Source organism: Populus nigra, chromosome 5 (assembly GCF_951802175.1).
Source record: "Populus nigra chromosome 5, ddPopNigr1.1, whole genome shotgun sequence".
Classification (NCBI taxonomy): domain Eukaryota; kingdom Viridiplantae; phylum Streptophyta; class Magnoliopsida; order Malpighiales; family Salicaceae; genus Populus; species Populus nigra.
This window is the reverse complement of record NC_084856.1, coordinates 2,287,191-2,306,908: the sequence shown is the minus strand read 5'-3', so window position 1 is coordinate 2,306,908 and position 19,718 is coordinate 2,287,191. Positions and strand designations below refer to the sequence as shown.

General features: G+C 31.8%; 1 protein-coding gene across 5 annotated transcripts; it reads right to left on the bottom strand.

Annotated features, from left to right (window-relative positions):
• Positions 1 to 13,666: 13,666 nt before the first annotated feature.
• Positions 13,667 to 18,296, bottom strand: LOC133693904 (uncharacterized). 5 transcript variants are annotated; one of them, XR_009842195.1, is made up of 9 exons: positions 18,082 to 18,294; positions 17,917 to 17,990; positions 17,613 to 17,693; positions 17,359 to 17,451; positions 16,981 to 17,100; positions 16,552 to 16,623; positions 14,576 to 14,653; positions 14,014 to 14,443; positions 13,667 to 13,912 (listed from the first exon to the last, which is right to left on the bottom strand). XR_009842195.1 is itself a non-coding variant. In XM_062115279.1 (8 exons), exons 1-8 carry the CDS (start codon positions 18,197 to 18,199, stop codon positions 14,252 to 14,254), a joined length of 828 nt encoding a protein of 275 aa, XP_061971263.1. In that variant the 5' UTR covers positions 18,200 to 18,294; the 3' UTR covers positions 13,737 to 14,251. The 5 variants fall into 5 exon arrangements, 3 of the variants coding, with proteins under 3 accessions (XP_061971263.1, XP_061971265.1, XP_061971264.1); XR_009842196.1 differs by having other exon boundaries at positions 13,667 to 13,909; XM_062115279.1 differs by having other exon boundaries at positions 13,737 to 14,443.
• Between the last annotated feature and the right edge of the window lie 1,422 nt (positions 18,297 to 19,718).

Below are 19,718 nucleotides of genomic sequence, written 5' to 3'. Positions count from 1 at the left end.
CAGGCCATGCTTGTGCAACTAGTTAGTTATAGTGTGAAGTTTCATGAAAAACCAAAGTTACAAGAAATCTTTCAAGGGAGTGGTGAAATTAAATCAACTATCGATGCATCATATGTTGACAAAAATCCATAGCTTTTTATTAGAGAAGCCTTCCAAAACACCCCTTTTTTTTATTTATAATATAAAGATTTATCCCTTTACTTTAATTCAACAAAACTATGATTATTTTCCTTACAATACTATTTATGCAAAAGGAAACACAAAGGGTAATAATTTCTATATATGGCCATCATTTTTGTAACCCTGATTAAGTTTTCTAAATTGTTTAATTAATGATAATAATTGCATCAAAGAGAATATAAAAAAAGGACAAAAATTAAATGGACAGTACTATATAATGTTCCATTTCACATCTAGATCAATGCATATAATATATATACTCAAGCTATATAGATGAAACTTACGGGGAAAATATTTTTAGTGTACTAAACTATGCATAATATTTGAGTATTTAAAAAAGAAAAAAAACTACGGTTAATTATGTATAGATCGTAGAATACCTGTATTAATTTTGTCATCCTGATGGTATTTTAGTTAATTCTGGTTAATAAGCTGTATGTATTATGATCGGTTGAGATTAAGTTGTGAATTGATTAAATCGAAGGTCATGATCAATTAACGATGCTGGCTGCTGGTACGTGCTATTAAATAATAAATTGGTAGGATAAATCTATCAGGAGGGCCACCTGCTCGATAAAACGCCCCAAAACAAATTGTCCCAAGCACGTGAACCATTTGATTGATCTAAGACCTAGAAACATAGACAGCTCAAGTAATAAATCAAAATAAATAGCTGGAAATTTCGAATAATAATAATATCATAATCATGAACTCATTGATATGTATATATCAGTTGAGAGTCCGATCAGTTCAATTTTTTTATCACGGAGGAATATTTTTTGATTGATTAGCAAGGGGGGGCATACAGCTTGTCTTTGGGATATGGGGGCCACTGGTGATGGAGGGTATTAGGCCCAATATCAATACATTTTATACGGTGAACTCAACTAATTAATTTGGTGTGGATTTTGTTTTCTAGATGATTGCTAGTAATGCTAGGAAGGCAATAATAATGGAAGTGAGGACAAGGGGATGTTTGTCACAACATGTATCATCTAATGATAATAATTAGAGGGATATCATGCAGTAGATCATGACTGGACTGGGGTCACCGTGGCTTAACATGCCATTGAAATAATGGAGACGTCATTGTAATTTTCACTGTATCTATGACCATGACATGTGAGAAAAAAGAAGGAAGAAAAGAAAAAAAACCCTAAAGAATCTATAGCATATGTTCATGCCACACAAAGTCAAGAATGCCCTTTCAATTCCGAGCAAGAATACTTGTACATCAGGTTAAGAAATACATGCCATGGCCTCTTTAGATGATGATGATGATGATGGGTCGTTTTTGCCATTACAGGATTACGTACATTGTATTAATTACAAGCATACATCATTACCTTAAGGTGACATGGAAGCTCAAAGCAAAACGACAGTCATTAATTAGGCTTAGTGGTCCTGTCGGAGAAGAACACGGTTAATTAACACCTAATTATGGCTATATAATAGATCATAAAACTAAATGCAATTAAGGGAACTAAGGTTTAAATCAAAATCAGCAAATTGTCATGAGAATGTAAAGAGATAAACTTATCTCATGCATGAGCTCAAATTGAACTTCAAAATATATAGATATAGCTAGCGTCTTAATTATTATTGTCTTGAAAACAGAAGATGGCAACGATGAAGAAAAATTTAAAAAAAAAACATGTGTTCATGTTCTTCCTAGTTTAAGATTATTACAAAAAAATCACAAAAAAATTTATTTGATATTGTTATTTTTGTTTCTTTAGCCAAAGAAATTAATTTCGATCTATCTAGACTAATGAAATAGAATCATACAGATCAATTAGAAAATTATGATGATGAAGTTCTATAACTAAGTCACCAAGCAAGTACAATGACAAGGGTCTTAATAATTTACAATCGCCGAGGAAAGTTAATATTGTTGATAATTTTGTTTGAATTAATTGTAAACCCTAAATCAACGGGAGGTGAACGCGGTGAGTCCACACTTTTAAGGTACACATCATAGGCATGGTGACGTAGAGATCATTCTAAAATTAAAAATCATGACAATCCAAAGCAAGGCAAAGATACAAATGATTGGTGAGTTGTAGTATTAGGGCTTTTGCCAAGGTGGGAATTTTTATTTGTTAGGAGTGTGGATAATGTTTATACAAAGAGTGACGGCTTGATATTCCTCCTTAGAGACCAATAATTTCATTTCATCGATCCCCTCCCTCCCTCCCTCTCCCTCTCTCTCCCTCTCTCTCTCTCTCTCTCTCTGATGATGATGATGATGATCACGCCCTCCTTTCCATGGTGTCCTCATACTTGATTCACTTCCATAAGTTATGGGCTCTCTGTATACGGGACATGTTAGGTGTCACACACAATACCAATCACAGAAATCACACGCCCTCTCAAGGCCTGTAAATTACAAAGCGGTCCCTATAAGTTATGAACATTACCCTATCAAACCCTGTCAACCAAGTGTTAAAAACTTCCAAGCCAACGTGGCATTCTCTAATGTTCCTTGGAAGCTTGTTCTTAATTGGAGATGTTGTTATCGAAATCATTTTTCTATGAACAAGACATTAGCTCCCTATAATATTACTTGATTATTAATTGATTAATTAATGCATATACTATTTCAATCATTATCCTAAGTTTTTTATATCGTATAGCTAGATTATATAGATACATGGCTGACAAGAATGATATTTTGGCATCGTATCTCTTATTTTAAGATTTACCAGTGAGTAACAAGCTACAGGAACTATATATGAAAACAACATAAGGAATAGTGTTCTTCTTCTTATTATTTTTTTTTCTTTTAATTTTAATGTCTGTTACTATGTTATTGACATTTCAGTCAACAATGGCAGCTCAAGAAATTAAGGAATATAATCCCCCTTCTTCTGTTTAATTCCCTTCTTTCTCTGTGTGTGTGTAGAGAGACAGAGATCGAGGGAGAGTATATACTTAAATTTTGGCTCTAATTATAACACTAAAAGAATCATTGAAAGAGTATCTATCCCAGATCGCACGTTGTTCTTATTTCGTAATCTAATTCAACGAAAATCATTATAATTATAATAAGAAAAACATCATACAGAAAACAAGGCATGATCAGTGAGCTAAATTCTCTGCTGATAGAAAAATTAACAGAAACGAAAGAGATGTATGCTGGTGACTGGTGACTGGTTCCTAAGAGGTGCGGCATGTAAAAGTGAAGGTTTGAAAATAATATTACTCCACTTTACGTGACAATTTTCCAAACTTTCTTTTCTTTTTTTTAAAAAAATCTTATTGCACTTTGATTCCATTATCAGAACCCTTTTCAAGAAAAGGTTATTGTAAACTTTTGAAAATCTTGGTATGTGATGAGATCGTTGATGACTCAGTACCGTTATCAAAATATATAGCATTTATGCTTTCCCAGAAAAAAAAAATGTAAAAAAAATAAAATACATCAAGCCTCATCGGTATATATGGTGAGGACTTTGGATAATTTAGGGTAAAATATATCCTTGTAATTAATACCAGATCCTTCCAATCTTAATACTTAATGAAGATCGGCGCCTGCTTGAGCTTTGCAATACTTGGTAACAGATCTTGTTGTCTTAAATAATATATATATATATATATATATATATATATATATATATATATTGATGCATGGAAATTAAACAGGAAGATTAAAAAAAAAACAATGATGAGCTCCCTAATTGCAAGTTGCAAATGATTATGGAAAACTGAAGATTCTGTGAAGCATAGGACCCAGTTCGGGTGATGTTCTTTCCAATTTTTTAAGAAGAGAAATAAAAAAGGATCAATATAAAAAAAAAGTTCTATGAATTTATAAACGCTTGATGAATATGATATAGTATCAAGTAGCAGTTTACATAGTGCGGTATAGTACTGTTACCAATTGACCATGCTGAATTACTTCGGTGGAAAAAAGGGATGAAATCCTATTACTATTTGAATTATATATATATATATATATATATAAAAGATGATCAATTGAACTATTATTGAAATCCCAAATGCTATGGCGCCTTCCCCAGTTGCAGTAACATAAAAGAACACTTGGCATTCAAGTTCTGGTGCAATATTTCTCAAGTGTTGTCATGGAGATCGAAAAAGAATATATGGGATGCTTTTAAAGTTTGCTTTACAAGATTTCATAGGAACAGAGCTACTAGCTAGCTAGGCCCCCCTTTGTCAACAAAGCTGACACAGGATATAGCCAATGTATAGATCGATCGACTGTGGACATAAACCATCAAAAGAAAAGTTTAGGGTACAATTGAAAGCTGGTTTTTTGGAATAATATGGCACGCTCAATGGATAAAGGAGATTAGTGAGACAGTCTCAATATAAAACCTCAAGTCGTTTTCAGATTTTAAAAAAAAAAATTGAATTTTGCAAATGTGGCCACATCAAAAGATTCGGTTGATAGCTTGAAAACGTGGGAAATCGTTAACTACAAGTATAAGCATCCTCTGATTATGCAGGCCTCTAAGGGATTTTGATTATTGATCATGAAGGAAATCTAAGAATTGTCAATCGAAAAGATTACGTGTATCATAATTAAGTTCAATATTCACCGAGTGATTCAACATTTTTCAACGAGATCGGACTCTACAGGTTGCAACTTCCTATAAATAGGCATGCATGGAGTACATATACAGACTTCTTTAACCTAAAATATAATTAAGTTTTATTTGCATCCATCGAATTGCATGGTTGTAAAACCGGTCTCAGTAAACTAATCTTCATTTCAAATTAATTTTTTATTTAAAAATTATTTTGATAAAAAGATCTAAATCTTTAATACAATTAAATTTTATTTTAAAACAATATCATTTTGATAAAATAAATTGACCAAACGAACCCACGATATCTAGCTAGACCTTTTAATTATATGACTATGGTCCATCCACCTCCTCCTCGTTACCTTCCTTTTTTATTTATTTTTTCCAGTTACAAGCTTCCCATTTTTCTTAATTTCTAACGAGAGAAAAGGAAAGCTCGCGTTGGGACATTATCGAGAGCTAGCACTGAAAGTTTCTCATGTGAGAATATTGCAATATTTAATCTTTCAATATCTAAAATAACATTAAAAGATCACGAGCACTCATATGTGTATCCATGTCGTAATATGCAACCAATGTAAGATTCTACATGTAACAACAACTTGCAACTCCAGCCATGGCGTCTCTGCTCGACCATAAATTAATATTTTCTTACAATATTAGTTTACAATCAACATGCACGCTGAGTAAAGCTACCAATAGCAGAAAATCTGGGACACAAATCGTTTTTTTGTCGTTGTGGATGTGACATGCGCACGTTAATTCATAGCATTTCTTGTGTCGACAGCTGGCTAATATTAACGGATGCATGGCTACGAAGGCAACCTAGCTTTATGGTTGCAGATCAGAAAGCGTGTATTGCAGGTTTGAGATCTGCCAGAACTGTGCTGATAAATTGATGCCAGGCATGGCACCCCGTTGATTTGCGCCGCAAAAGAAAAGGAGCCCACAAACAGGGATCGATGGAGATGAGAGGGGAAAAATAGAGAATGTGTCTAATTCAATTCTATGGTAAAACAAAATCAACTCCACCCATGCTCATGATTATCACATGATAGGTGGGGCTCATGCCTTATTGGACTTAGATTTACTGGCTCATAGGAAATAATCAATAATATATAGGAAAACACCTCTAGCTCGATAGGTTTTTTACTTTAATGCATGAATCAGGACCATTGAGGATATATATACATATTTATGACTAGATTAGGTGCCGACAATCCACCGTGGGCCGAGTGAAAAAAAATTCGATGTAAAAAAAATGCTATGGTAAAAAAAATTCAAGTCTTGAGTTATGGTTCAATTGATAATTTAAATTATATGAAAAAATATAATAATAATAAATAAATTGATAAAAAAACAACAATGAAAAAAGTAAAATAAAACAGACTCAAATCACAAAACAACCCTATGTTAACCTTATAAAATGTAAACTGCAAAAAAATAACAAAAAAACTTAAAAAATTAGTTTTAAAAAAAAAACAAGAAAATTAAGATGAACTGCCTAAACTTAGACTAATTTCTAAAACTTACAACTCGTTAAATTATGGATCCGAGTTCAATGAAGAAGCTTAATTCTAAACCAATTTAATTTTAAATGATGAAATCGTTGAAAAAATATTCATGAAAAAAACAGCAACGAAAAGAATGGGGATAAAAATTGATTAAAAAAAACCAGAGGATGAAATTTGAATGAAAAAAGTAATTTTAAAAATGATCCCAAACAAAATAAATAACAATAAAATAAAAGGAAACAAATTTTAAAGGTTAAAAAAATTATAAGGGGTGAAATTGAAAAACATGTGTAATTTGATATATTATTTATAGATTAAAAAATGGTAGGGGTTAATAAAAAAATATTATAGAGAGCTAACCCAATATAAATAAATAGCAAATTATAAGAAAACAAAACCCAAAAATAAGAAAACATCAGCTTAAAAAAAAAAAACCAAGTAAACTCGAGCGAACCTCACAAACTTGGTCTAATCTCTAAAACTTACAACTTAAAAAATTTAAACTTGAGTTCAATTAAGAAGTTTAATTCTCAATAAATTTAATTTTGAAGGATGAGATCATTGACAAAATATTAATAAAAAAAATTTGCAAAATAAAAAAATAGCAACAAAAAATAAGGATAAAATTTGATAGAAATAAAAACAAAGGAGAAAGAAATTTGAAAAAAAATTGAAAAATGATCCCCCAAAAAAATAAATAACAATTAAAAAAATGATGATCTAAAAGAGTAAAATATCAAAAGGAGGTGAAATTAATATACGTTTGTAATTTGATATATTATTTATAAATTAAAAAAATAACAGGGGTGAAATTTAAAAAAAAAAAGATTATTAGGGACTAACCCAATAAAATTCAAATTGCAAAAAAAAACAAAAAAAAAAACAAAACAAAAAAGAAGAAGAAAACATCAGCTTAAAAATTAGTAATAAAAAAAGAGAGAGAAAAAAAACTAAGCAAATCTAGATGAATCTCCTAAATTGGATCTAATCTCTAAAAATCACACCCTGTGAAATCTTGAACCTCAATTAAATTAAAAAACTTAATTTTCAACCAGTTTAATTTTGAATTATGAAACTGGTGAAAAAATATCAATAAAAAACCTTGCAGAATAAAAAAAAAATAGCAACAAAAAAAGAATGAGGATAGAATTTGATAGAAAAAAAAATTGAAGGAAGATGAAATTTTAAATAAAAAAATCTTAAAAATGATCCCAAATAAAATAAATTACAATTAAAAGAATATGAACCAAGTTTAAAAGATTAAAAAAATTATAAGGGGTGAAATTAAAAAAAAACATTGAAACTCTATAAATTACCTGCATATTAAAAAATAATAAGCGATGAAATTAAAAACAAATTATAATTTAATAGATTATTTATAGATTAAAAAATGGTAATGTGAAATTGAAAAATATTTATAATTTTATAGTTTATTTTAAAATAAGAAAAATAGTAATCAAAATGACATGGATCAAATGTGAAGAAAAAAGAAATTGGAGTGGCTACTCTAAAATTTTTACAAAGGCGACGTAAAGTTCAAGGTGGAGAAAGAGAAGAAAAAGGAGAAAAAAATGGTCTCTAGTTCCAAACCAATGCTTCTGATACATCCATCGCACGATCATATAAAGAGCATCAAAATCTTTTAAATATCATCTTGGAAGGCAACATTTGATGACCAGATAGCCTCGTACGGGTTGCCTGAACAACATAGGGGTCATCCAAACGCTAAACAACCTTAAAATCTACAACAAAATCAATTTAAAAGGACAAAAAAAAAACTCTAATGGGAGAGCAATATTGTTTTTTTTTTCCCTTCAAGGACATCAAAATAATTACACTATTTCAAAAAAAAAGGGACAAAAACACCATTGAGTCAAAAAAATATTTTTTTTATTCTAATGCTAAAGTAATAATTTTATTGTGAAAAAAATAAAGAAATTGACAAGTCTAATCCTATATAATATGTTAAAAATAATTGTGTTATGATGTAAAGATAATCTTACCCCAGTTCCTAGTTAAATGGATTTTTTTTGTCTTGCCAGAACAATTTTGTAATTTAACTAATACAATGAATATTAATCTAAATCTGGGTGCACGGTGAATTTAATAGGAGAATTAGTTTTTTCTTTTTTAATATCTTGCAAAATTATTTCAAGTCCCACATCAAGTACTTGTTACATCAAGTACTTGTCTACAACACACAACTCGGCATTTACGTGGAAGCACTTTGCTCCATCCATTATTTTCCTGAAAATGTATAGATTTTAGCTCCCTATGAACCCTAGCTGGCTTTGAAGAGGAGTCGCTACCGTTCTTTGGACCAGTCCTTGAAAGCTATCTCACAACAAACAGCTCGAACCCTTTTCTGAAGATGCTAGCGTCCACCAATGTTTCCTCTCTACTGCCATTCTGATGCTTCATGAGCCTGACCTAATAACTAAGAGACAGCAAGATCGTATAATTTTCTAAATGTTTAATTTAGGAATATTATTAATTAAATCATAACCATATATTACACTTTTTTTAAAATAAGAAACCATATTTTACATGCTATGAAATTAATGGAAAGAAGCGTGTCGAAGTATTGTTTGGTTGTCGACTAATATTGACAAAGAACAACATACTGTTTCAAAGGCTTAATCAATCATGTACTAGTCTTTCTTGTCAATCTGAGATTCTAAGTAAAATGGCCTACCATCCCCCCTATGATTAATCTCTAAGTGTTTTGGAACAAGAGGTGGCATAATCTAGCTCATGATAAATATAAAATTAAAAAAAATTAAAAAAAAAAAAAAAACTTGCAGGGTTTATGATTAGATTCTCGATTTGGCTACTGGGATCCACATGTTATAATCCAAATCAAATAATTTCACCAACTTTTTTGTGACACGTTGTGTGTGGTGGCCGGGTGCTATCTCTGCCTAGGCAAACAAAGTCTTCATGTCTAAGGATTGTATGATTACATGTTGGATTTCAATTAAAAGTCTTTATACTAATCCTTTTTTCGTATCTTATTAGCCTTCTTTAATTTCTTTTTTTAAAAGTTAATTAATTTATCTAATCTTGTGGGATCATGCTTTTATATGCTTTTGAACGCAAACGCGCCTGCGCCGCAACCCCGAAGGTCACCCTGCTCAAGTTCAAACTATTGAAGAAATTTTACCCAGCAGCCTCCGAGCTAGGGCAGTTGTTTTCTTTTTTCTGTAGCCAAAGAAATCTACGCCCTCCTCGCTGGTAACTTTGTGTGAAACAGTTTTTCTTAAACTAGCTTAGCTGATATGAAAAAAAATGGGATAAATAGGAGATCCCAAGTTATGTTATTAATTGGGAGTAATGTAACCAGGGGCGAGACAGGGGGCTGACAGCCCCCTGCAAAGAAAAAAAATTTTCAGCCCCTCCCTTAATAATATTTATATTTTTAATCTAAATAATTAATATTTTAGCCCCTCTTAATTTAATTTTCTGGTTCCGCTCCTAAATAAAACCAATTAAAATTCAATAGGTTATGTTAGTATCTCTATTAATCTAAAAATTTAAATAATTATATGAGATATCAAAATATTATTTATATTATTTTTTAACATAATTCTTTAAATAGAAGCCCTTTAAAATTAAAATTTAAAATTTATGACTATTTGATTATCTAAACTATAATACCATATCAAAAATTTATAATAATCAAAAATTTTAAATTATTATATGAAATTATAAAATATAATTTATATTATTTTTAATACTCTTAGGTTCAGAAAATTTAATTTAATGTATTGTTCTGCTCAGAGGAACACAATCATTAAATGGTACTTCATCAAAAAAAAAATTAAAATCCTCAAAATTATAGCACAATCATTAAATGATACTTCATCAAAAAAAAATTAAAAAAATCCTCGAAGTTATAGCACAATCATTAAATGGTACTTCAATAAAAATAAAAAAAATCCTCAAAGCTATGGCACAATCATTAAATGGTACTTCATTTGTAATAGTGCAAGTTAATTTCAGATTTGTTTTTTTATTTTTATTTTTAATAAAGGGTTGTGCTATTGGTAGTAGGTAGCAGCGTAACTTTTTTGAAAATAATTAAAGATTAGGTTAACTGTAATAGCACAATCAATTAAAATTTAATGGATTGCACTGCTCCTCCTAGTAGTGTAACGAGTTGAATCACTCTATTTTCTCAATTTAATTTTCTCACTTGTGCTTCTCTACAAATTGTTTATCACCCCTGCTTCTTTCTTTTCAAAAAAATTAAGGGGGTTCCAGGGAGTGCATGTAATACATGAATATTATAGATGATCTAGGTCGTCACTGACAACATGGCATTTAAAAGGGGTAAAAATCCAATAAACATTCACATGAAGGGTTATGTCAGATGCCATTTCTGTGAGCTTCGACGAGCCCGATGCCACAAGAAAAAAGAAAGGGAACAAAGACAAGCATATCAAACATCTCCACATCAGGTAGAATTGCTAAAACTGATGTCTGTACTATGCTTCACTTAAATGGAACATGTGAAGTGCTTTTCGGGTAGTTTTTAATCTGCCACTAGGTAAAGAAACCAATACAAGACAACATGGTAGATACAAAACTAGGGCCTTAACATCATCTGCTTAGAAAGGGAGAGCGCATGCATGCCAAACATACAAGGCTGCTCTACTTTTGGAGTCTAGTTTATTGTTAACTTCTATATATCGATGACTTGCAAATATGCATGAAAGATCATGGAATAATTAAAATAGTACGGCATCAGTTGCATCTCCAAGCCATTAACATAATCCTTCAAGCACAGTTTAATTATCCTTGACAAACAAGAAATGTACAAGAACACAGCAAAGAAATTGTCGCCCTAGCTAGCATGGCTATATATATATATATATAGGTATCAGCTAATAGCATATGGATATCCACGTCTGATATATATAGTGTATATATATCCAATAGCCTTCCAGTACAAAATAGATTTTTCCTTGTTTGAAAGATTTCACAATTAAATAAAGAAGAAGCTTGAGATAGATTAATCAATACTATGCAAACATGGGTTTACTATTGATACATGTCCTCATAGGAACTTGCAGATATAACTGAATTCATAATTCCTAAATATTGCGATTGATGGCGATGCGTTCCAAATTATATTTATGGAAGAACCTTACATAGTTAACTATATAGAAGATTTTGTAGAATATTTATGATGTAAAGGGCCTTACTTTATTAAACTCTTAATCATTCAGGAAAAAAGGGTCACATGCATGCATGTCCTGTCATCCTAGCTAGTTGAATGGCTACTCGAGGCTTTCTCTATATATATATATATATATATATATATATATATATATATATATATATATATATATATATATATATATATATATCCCTCTTAAAGATTCCCTCTACCCCATGATGGATCATTTTGGACTTTTACTCTAGTTTCTACTTCATTTTCTTCCACCACGTAATTAAGAAGCTACATTCGTTGAGTTTTATGTAAATTATTCTCTTTAAGCTTTACTTTCATGAATGTGAAGAAACAGCATGGAACCAAAGAAACCAACATATATAGCATCCTATCTATATATAAGCTCAAAAGTCTAGACACGAACCAAGTAGATTTCGTCCATATAGAGACCCTTCTAACTTCTATTCCAGCTATTTTGAACTTTTTATGCGAGCCAGTGGGGAGGCAGAAGGAGGCCGCTGCCCCCACTTGCCCCAAATATTTGAAAAAAAGTTCCTTGTACCAGACAACTTCTGGTATTTTTTCTTCTTCTTTGAAGACTTTCAAGTCGGGGTTCCCAACCTTTCTTTGATTTCATGAATGAAATGTTTTTTTTTGCCACGCATAAATCATTTCAATTGGATAAAAAGGAATAAAATATTATGGAGTAAAATCTTTTGCTCTTATCATGTCCTAAATTATAACCATTTAATTTTAATTCAATAATTAAAATTTAATAAAGATGATAATCATGTTTCTGAAAAAACAGGAAAACCCCCCCTATCCTGCAACAAATCATCATTATATATAACCATAGTTTTTAAATACTTTTTTTGGGATTTTTGGGACTTTAGTAGCTTTTGTTTTTCGGTGCTTTTTTAAAAAATATTTGCTGTTTTTTTTTAGTGTTTTTTTTATGTCAAGAATAAAAAAAATCTGAATTTTAATATATTTTAAAATTAAAAATATTTTTTAAAAAATATCATGCACTATAATATTGATTAAAGATAAAGATACGAAGATCTTTTTATTCCAATCATTAAATAAAATCTATGTTTTATGGGCTTTTCTGACATCTGCACTAAAGTGATGCATTGATATTAATAATTGAAAGGTTTTAACCTTCATAATGAGCTTACACAATTACAGAAATTAAAACCATTCGATCGATTATAAAAATGAAACCTTCCATATGTTAACATTAACATGTCTCCGAGAACGTGTTAGAAAACCCATATTTAATTCTAATGATACCACCCAAATATGGAAATGAAATGCCCCATTGGCTTTATCTATTTTCTTCAATCCGTTTCACAGACAAAATATATGAAGAAGAAATCTAAAATCCAAGAAAGACAAGGGTAGTTTTCATATTTGATAGAAATGTGTGTGGTAAGTTTTAGAAAAATCTTGAATAAGTTTTGGCTCGTAGGGCATGACAAGCCTGTCCTAGGAGGAAGGATAGAACAAATGATTTAACCTGTCAATGCACAGGTGAAAAGAATGAGGGTGCTTTTGTGATGGTGACATCCACTAGGTGCAAATGTTTCAGCACAGTGAGCAGCACAGGCATGTTGTTTAAAAAATATCACAAGCAGTGGGTCGGACTCCTACACACGGATCTGTGCTTTTTTTAATTGTGCAACTCACTAACACAGATCCAAACCATGCAGGATACACCCACCAGCTAGAATCTATTAAATGTTCCTTCCATGCCCTTGTTCATGCTCTGGGATGATTTCCTCGCAATGGGTCGGACTCCTACACACGGATCTGTGCTTTTTTTAATTGTGCAACTCACTAACACAGATCCAAACCATGCAGGATACACCCACCAGCTAGAATCTATTAAATGTTCCTTCCATGACCTTGTTCATGCTCTGGGATGATTTCCTCGCAACTATCATTTAATTTGTGTCTGCTAAGATGCCCTAAAACTGCATGAAGTTGAAGGGTATGCATACAAAGTTACTACAGTGTGTCACCACGAGAACCCTTTATCTTTGGTCAAACCAAAGGTCCTATCAGCTTGGCAGATAGGAAATGACAAATTTTGGGATCCTGAGAAATATTCAACATCAACATTCTTTTCATTCACTATGGGAGCATGATCCTGCAGATCACCTATGTCTAGAGGGCTCGGCTTCATGTTGCCCACAGGGCAATGACTAAAAATAAACTGCTAATGATATGACATGAGAATATTGTGTTTAAAGAGTACTAAATTATGCATAGCCTAGTAAATTTTGGCACGTTAGAAATGTACAATTCAGATAACAGTAATTCAAATAATTCAATTGCTCTCTCATATTGTATTCTGCATAACAATGCGACAGTGGTTAAAGGGCAGCTCATCTGATTTTCATCACAATAAGGATAGTGAAGCCAAAGCTATCAGCGCATCAAGTTGTAAAATAGATGATGAGCAGACCTTGCACAGACCCATGCTACTGCATGAAGGTATATTGTATTAACTTGATTCAATTAATCATGGAAAAGTTACATCTTGAATAACATAACAGATGCAGAATAATAGGAAATAAGTAAAGACCTGGTGGAGAAGAAACTCTGCATCATCTAGAATTCAATTGTATGATGATGCAAGTGATTTCTCAATCCTTTTTCTTATTTTGTTGTCACTTTGAACCGGGGAGCAATTCCTACCCATCATCAGCAGAATATAACCGAAACAGAAAGCTGACAATTGAAAGATTCAGATTTCAGAGAACTAAACCTCATCCAAGATTGACATCATATGAATCCATATGGAATCGGTGAAGTCTGGAGTTTTAATCCTTTGAAACCCGAACAAGTAATCCAGTTGGTGTGTTGACAGTTTTAAGGTGACCTGAGCCAATCAGGTCACGAAGGTGAAATCTCATATCAAGCAGAGACAGTCGAAGACGCTTCTTCTCCAAACAGGCCAGCATCATTTCTTTATATCTCTGTCGGTTTATAAGAGATAAGAGCTCCTTCCTTCCCTGAATCAAGAGTGAGTAGTTATTAATAATACTTTTAAAGATAACAAATACCGATATAATAACCAGAATCTTTGATTTTCCTATAACCAGAAAACCAACAATCCTGATAATATAAATAAACTGTTTCTGTACCTGAGAAAGGCCCTTGAGCATTGAACCAATATTTGGAATTGCAAACCAGTACATGTTGGGATCAATCAGTTGGCGAGTCTAGCAGGTAAATATCCAAGTTAGATTGAACAGGAACATGAATCATCGAAAATGTTGGCAGAGAAACAACAAATAAAAAAGAATAAATAACAAGCAATAGAAATTCATAAAAACACATTTAAAAAGAAAAGATAATCAGCATTTGATTTAACCCACTACAAAAATAAGCAATATGGACTGCTTTGGTATAGCAAGCATATTTAAACTTTCAGAGTTATTCACCTTGCTGTCCCAAATAAGCAAGTGTGCTTAATCTATCACTGTGCACTAAACAGACACAAACCATGCACAGGGCATGATAGGATACATAAACCATTTATATGTCTGCATATGTGCAAGCATCCCAAATGGAAAAGTTCAGTCTCTGCCTACAGACTTGCGTGGATAGTAAAAGATCATGTTTGTCAAAGAACCATCTCACCCAAAAACTTAAGCTTTTAGGTGGGGCTCCAAGAATAGTTTTATATTACTCTCTAACACACCCTCTCAAGTGAAAACCTCTTAAGCTTGAAACTTGCAAAGGCTCACACTACTCTATGATTAATTTTTATTAATTAGAATGGAGTGGTGAGATTTAAATGTGTCACCGTTTGGTAGCAAAACACCGATACCATGTCAAAGAATCATCTCACCCAAAAGCTTAAGCTTTTAGGTGAGGTTCCAAAAATAGTTTTATATTATTCTCTAACAATGTTTACATCAGATTTAAAAGTACCCATTGGTACAACACTCAGTTGCATGATCAGGTCCCAATTTATCTAACAGCAATGGCCAAGCGAATTTCCAAATTTCAGCAGGGGTTCAGGAACAAAACCTTAAATTTATTAATGAATAATATTTTCAGTTCAAAAGTCGGCTGATTCTTTTGAATTGTTTAGCAATGTTTGGCATAGGGACTCCAATTACTTTCATTCATTCTTGCTCTTACTCACCCAGTCATCTAATCCCCCTTCCCTCTTTCCTCCGGGCAAAATGAGCTGAATTATATACCATTCTAACAGAAGTTGGAGGCAAATCTAAAGACCAGCTAATTGGATAACAGTTGAAGGTTTTGCTAAGTATAAGTTCAAAATCTGAACTCCCAGAAAAGATTCTAGCTTGTATATTCTCAGTTAACCAATAGATTTTATATGGGTTAGAAGATCTAGAGGCCAAGATCTAATAAAATTGTAACAACAAAGGTGTCAAAAGGGAATGATATGTCCAAAAAAAGCCTCTATCCACCAGTTTACTACCCAAGCATGTCATAACAGTACAACACCGAATTACCTTTCACACACTTTCTTCTGAACTCTGAAACTTTACTTCTTTAACCAACAACTATGCTTTACATCATCCATCACAGCACCTTGCTGTCCAGGATATGTCAATTGGCAGTGCTACTACAGTCCCATTGATTCCATTTGAACCTGGAATCCCAGGGAAGAAATCATCAAAACTGAAAATAAGTTGATCCCCATTGGAAGGAAGCTACAAGCTACCATTTTAATCTTGGTATATCGAACCCATATCATTCAGATGCACAGCCAAGCAATATTCTCACTCAAAATCCAACGATAACAAATATTCAAGTAATAAGGATCTTTATCAATGTTTTATTGGGCATGGCAACCAGCATTTTTTTGGGTGAACATTAAGGGTTTTTGTGCACACAAACCAAGCTGCCAGCCAGAAGCTCCAAATGGCTCCAATGGGGCTGATTGCCATTTCTTCCTTCATTTGTGTCCAGAACAAACCCAGTTTGACTAGGTACATTCACCAATAGGGAGTAAGATATTTCTAAAGGTAGAATAAAATGTGCATAGAATAATCTGCAATATCCTTAACCTAGCATAGCCACTCATTAATTCAAGCAAGTGCACAATGGAACAGATTATGAGAATTCAGAATTTACTTACAAGAAGACCAGCATTGATTAAAAGAGAGATGTGCTCGTCCTTCACCTTTCCACCATGTGACAAGAGTAAGCGCTGTTTCAAAGGGTTGCAAAATTGTGAGGACATGTGCTCGCACACACACATACATAACCAATGCTCTATAAGATATCTACAGCTACCAAATCTGAAGACAGTTGGGATTAAGGTCCTTGTTGAGTAATTAGGATTCAATGATTTATTGGTTCCGACTTCACTAATACCAAAGCAATGCAAATACTGAAATACAAGACAGAATGAAAATAAAAATATTATCATCATGCTAAATTATGTTTTTTTGAACATGATATTTGATTGCTGAGAGCTTAAAGGTAAGGAGGGTAATTTCTTATTTTCTTCATAGGCAGACATGACAGTAAATAAACAGCACAAGTAGATATCCATAGAGCTTACGAGCTCTTGATGGTCAATACTAGGATCCTGCTTGTTATCAATAACATGTGTTTTAAACCACTCAAAAACTTCAAGATTACGTTGCTTCTTTTCTTCCATTCTTTTCACAACACGATCTACCTGCACATAAAATAAAGAAAAGTGAAAATATATCAGTAGAGTGGCAGAATCTTAAAGTTATGTAATCATACACAGCACACAACAAACCAACAACACCGCACACACAAAACCTTAAAATCCAAAATTTCAAGCACATTCATTTCTAACCTGAAAAGTTGATTACTAAAACCTACAAATGCTTGTCAAGAAAAACACCAACATACACAGTTGTGTGATCGATCTAAATCACACACAGGTCAACAAATATAAGCAACCAACCTGGGTTAAATAATCATCCAAAAACATTATAGCATGGTCATCTTGTCCAGTATTAAGTTTGAAAACACGCAATACCTTCTCTCTCCTCAAGGACTGCAAACATATCATATCACATTGTCAGATGGTGCATTGTAAAAAGCATCTCATTCAACGAGGAAAAAAAAGCTAGATGTTTATCTCAAATTTTTTAATTAATAATGCTATCAACGTCATAACCAAGGGATTCGAGTATGCTGTTATCAATTAAATCAGACCTCTAATTCCCTATCGACTTGTGTTCTGTCCTTTACACTGCTGTACAATTGTGAATGTAAAATGAAAGGCTGAATCGACACCTGAAATCACAACCATTACTACATGATGTTAACAAAGCAGGGGGAAAATCACTGCGATGAGCATACGATTAATGACCGATAAACAGAGCCAAATCAACACGGTGACAAAACGATTACACAACAAGCCAAAAGCTCGAAGAAGAGTCAATTAACCTCCACAAGGTAAAAAACTAACAATCTACTTCATAATTTAAATAAAAAAAAAGCGAGGGGGGCGATTGACCTTGTCGATATGTGGAAACTGAGCTCGCATTATGCGAAGAGCCACCATTGTATCGCTAAACGTGAGACTGTCCACTTCATAAGAGGAAACCACAAAACTCGGTGAGTCAAAACTGATTTCGAAGGAGAAAATCATGAAGATATAAGGTAAGAAAGAAATATTTACCGAGTGAGAGAGTTTGATCGGTAGAGCTCGTTTCTTCAGCTTCGATCTCTTCTTTTTGTTGTTGTTCTTCTTCCCGAAGGCGTTTTCTATTTTTTGATGATTCTGCAACGGAATCCATTGATTTTTGTGCTGTGTTTGTGACTCGGGAGGTTGAAATTTTTAAAATTCACAATTGAGCAGGTAAGAATGGGAATCCCTAATTTTTTATTCAGCGCCGTCGTTTAACAGGTTCTATTCATTCGCGCCTCTTTTTTATTTTATTAACAAAAAAAAAACTAAATCCCTTTAAGAAAGTTAATGTATATACTATATAGACACAAATTACAATTTATTCTAATAATAAATAGTATAATTATAAATTTTTCATGAATAAAACACTAAAAGCTTTACCGTAAGATTATCTTTTCGACACAATTGGTTTTTTAAAATTATACGGGTTAGATTAATATTTTTATTTTATTTTGTATAGTAAAATTACTAATTTAATCCTAAAATAAAATAATTTAAAACCTACTATTTAATGATATTTTTATTTTATTATTATTTTTTTAAAATAATGTAAATATTTTAACGCTTAGAAAACAAGATCAATTTAACTCTTCTCAAAGGGTTTTATTCATTATTTTACATTATTTTTATTATATTTTTCATGAATACTAAAGGTATTATTGTTGATTATATTTATTAAATATAATTAAAAAAATCATGTTAGCATTTACATTGTACGCGCTAGTGTATGGACAGCCTCACGTTATTACAGTGAAGCGTGAGGGTTGTCAGGCCAAATGTTACCTTCTGAAACTATGTTTAAAAGATCTTAACGTCTCGGATCAGGTGAGATGATGCATGTGCAAAGAGTCGCGATATTTTAGCATTAGTGCCCATTTCTTTTTCCACCCTATCTTCTCTCTTCCCCACCTAAATTTTTACACTAGCCTTTTAAAAAATAAAAAAAACAACTCTTTAATTTGTTGGTATCTAGATTTTGTCCCTTTTTTTATTGTTATAATTTTGTTTTTTTGAATAATTTATTGAATGTAATCTTTATTTTTTTTATTTCTATTTGTTTTCCTTTTTTATTTCTTTCAAATGATGTTTTCCCAATTTTGTTTATATTATTACTTATCAAATATTGTTAGGCTTTTTTTTCATAAAAACATTCCCATGTAAAATAGTTTTCATTCAAAAAAAGTTTTACTTAAAACAAACACGTAAAAAAAACAAAAAAAAAGTTTTAAAAAATAAAAAAAAAAAACTCATAGTTGGTTGTCAATATTTTTCAAAATCAAACAGCGTGGTTTTTAAGAGGAAGAATACTTTTCAAGAATAAAAATAAATAAATTTAGTTTTTTAAGTGTCAATTACTTTTTTTTTCTTTTTACATAAGAGGACGAACTGTTAGTCTTCATAGAGAGAGAAATTCCTAACTCTGGTAGATTGATCCTAATGAGAAAAGAATTAGAGATCATTTGATATTGTTGTAGTTTTTTATTTTTATCAAATTATAGAGAAAAATAATATTTGGCTAGCTAAATAATTTTTGCTTTTTGTATTGGTCGATACATAATAATTATATTTCAAAACTTGGTTTTGTAAAAATTAAAATAATCTATTTTTACCTTTAAAAACTAGTTATT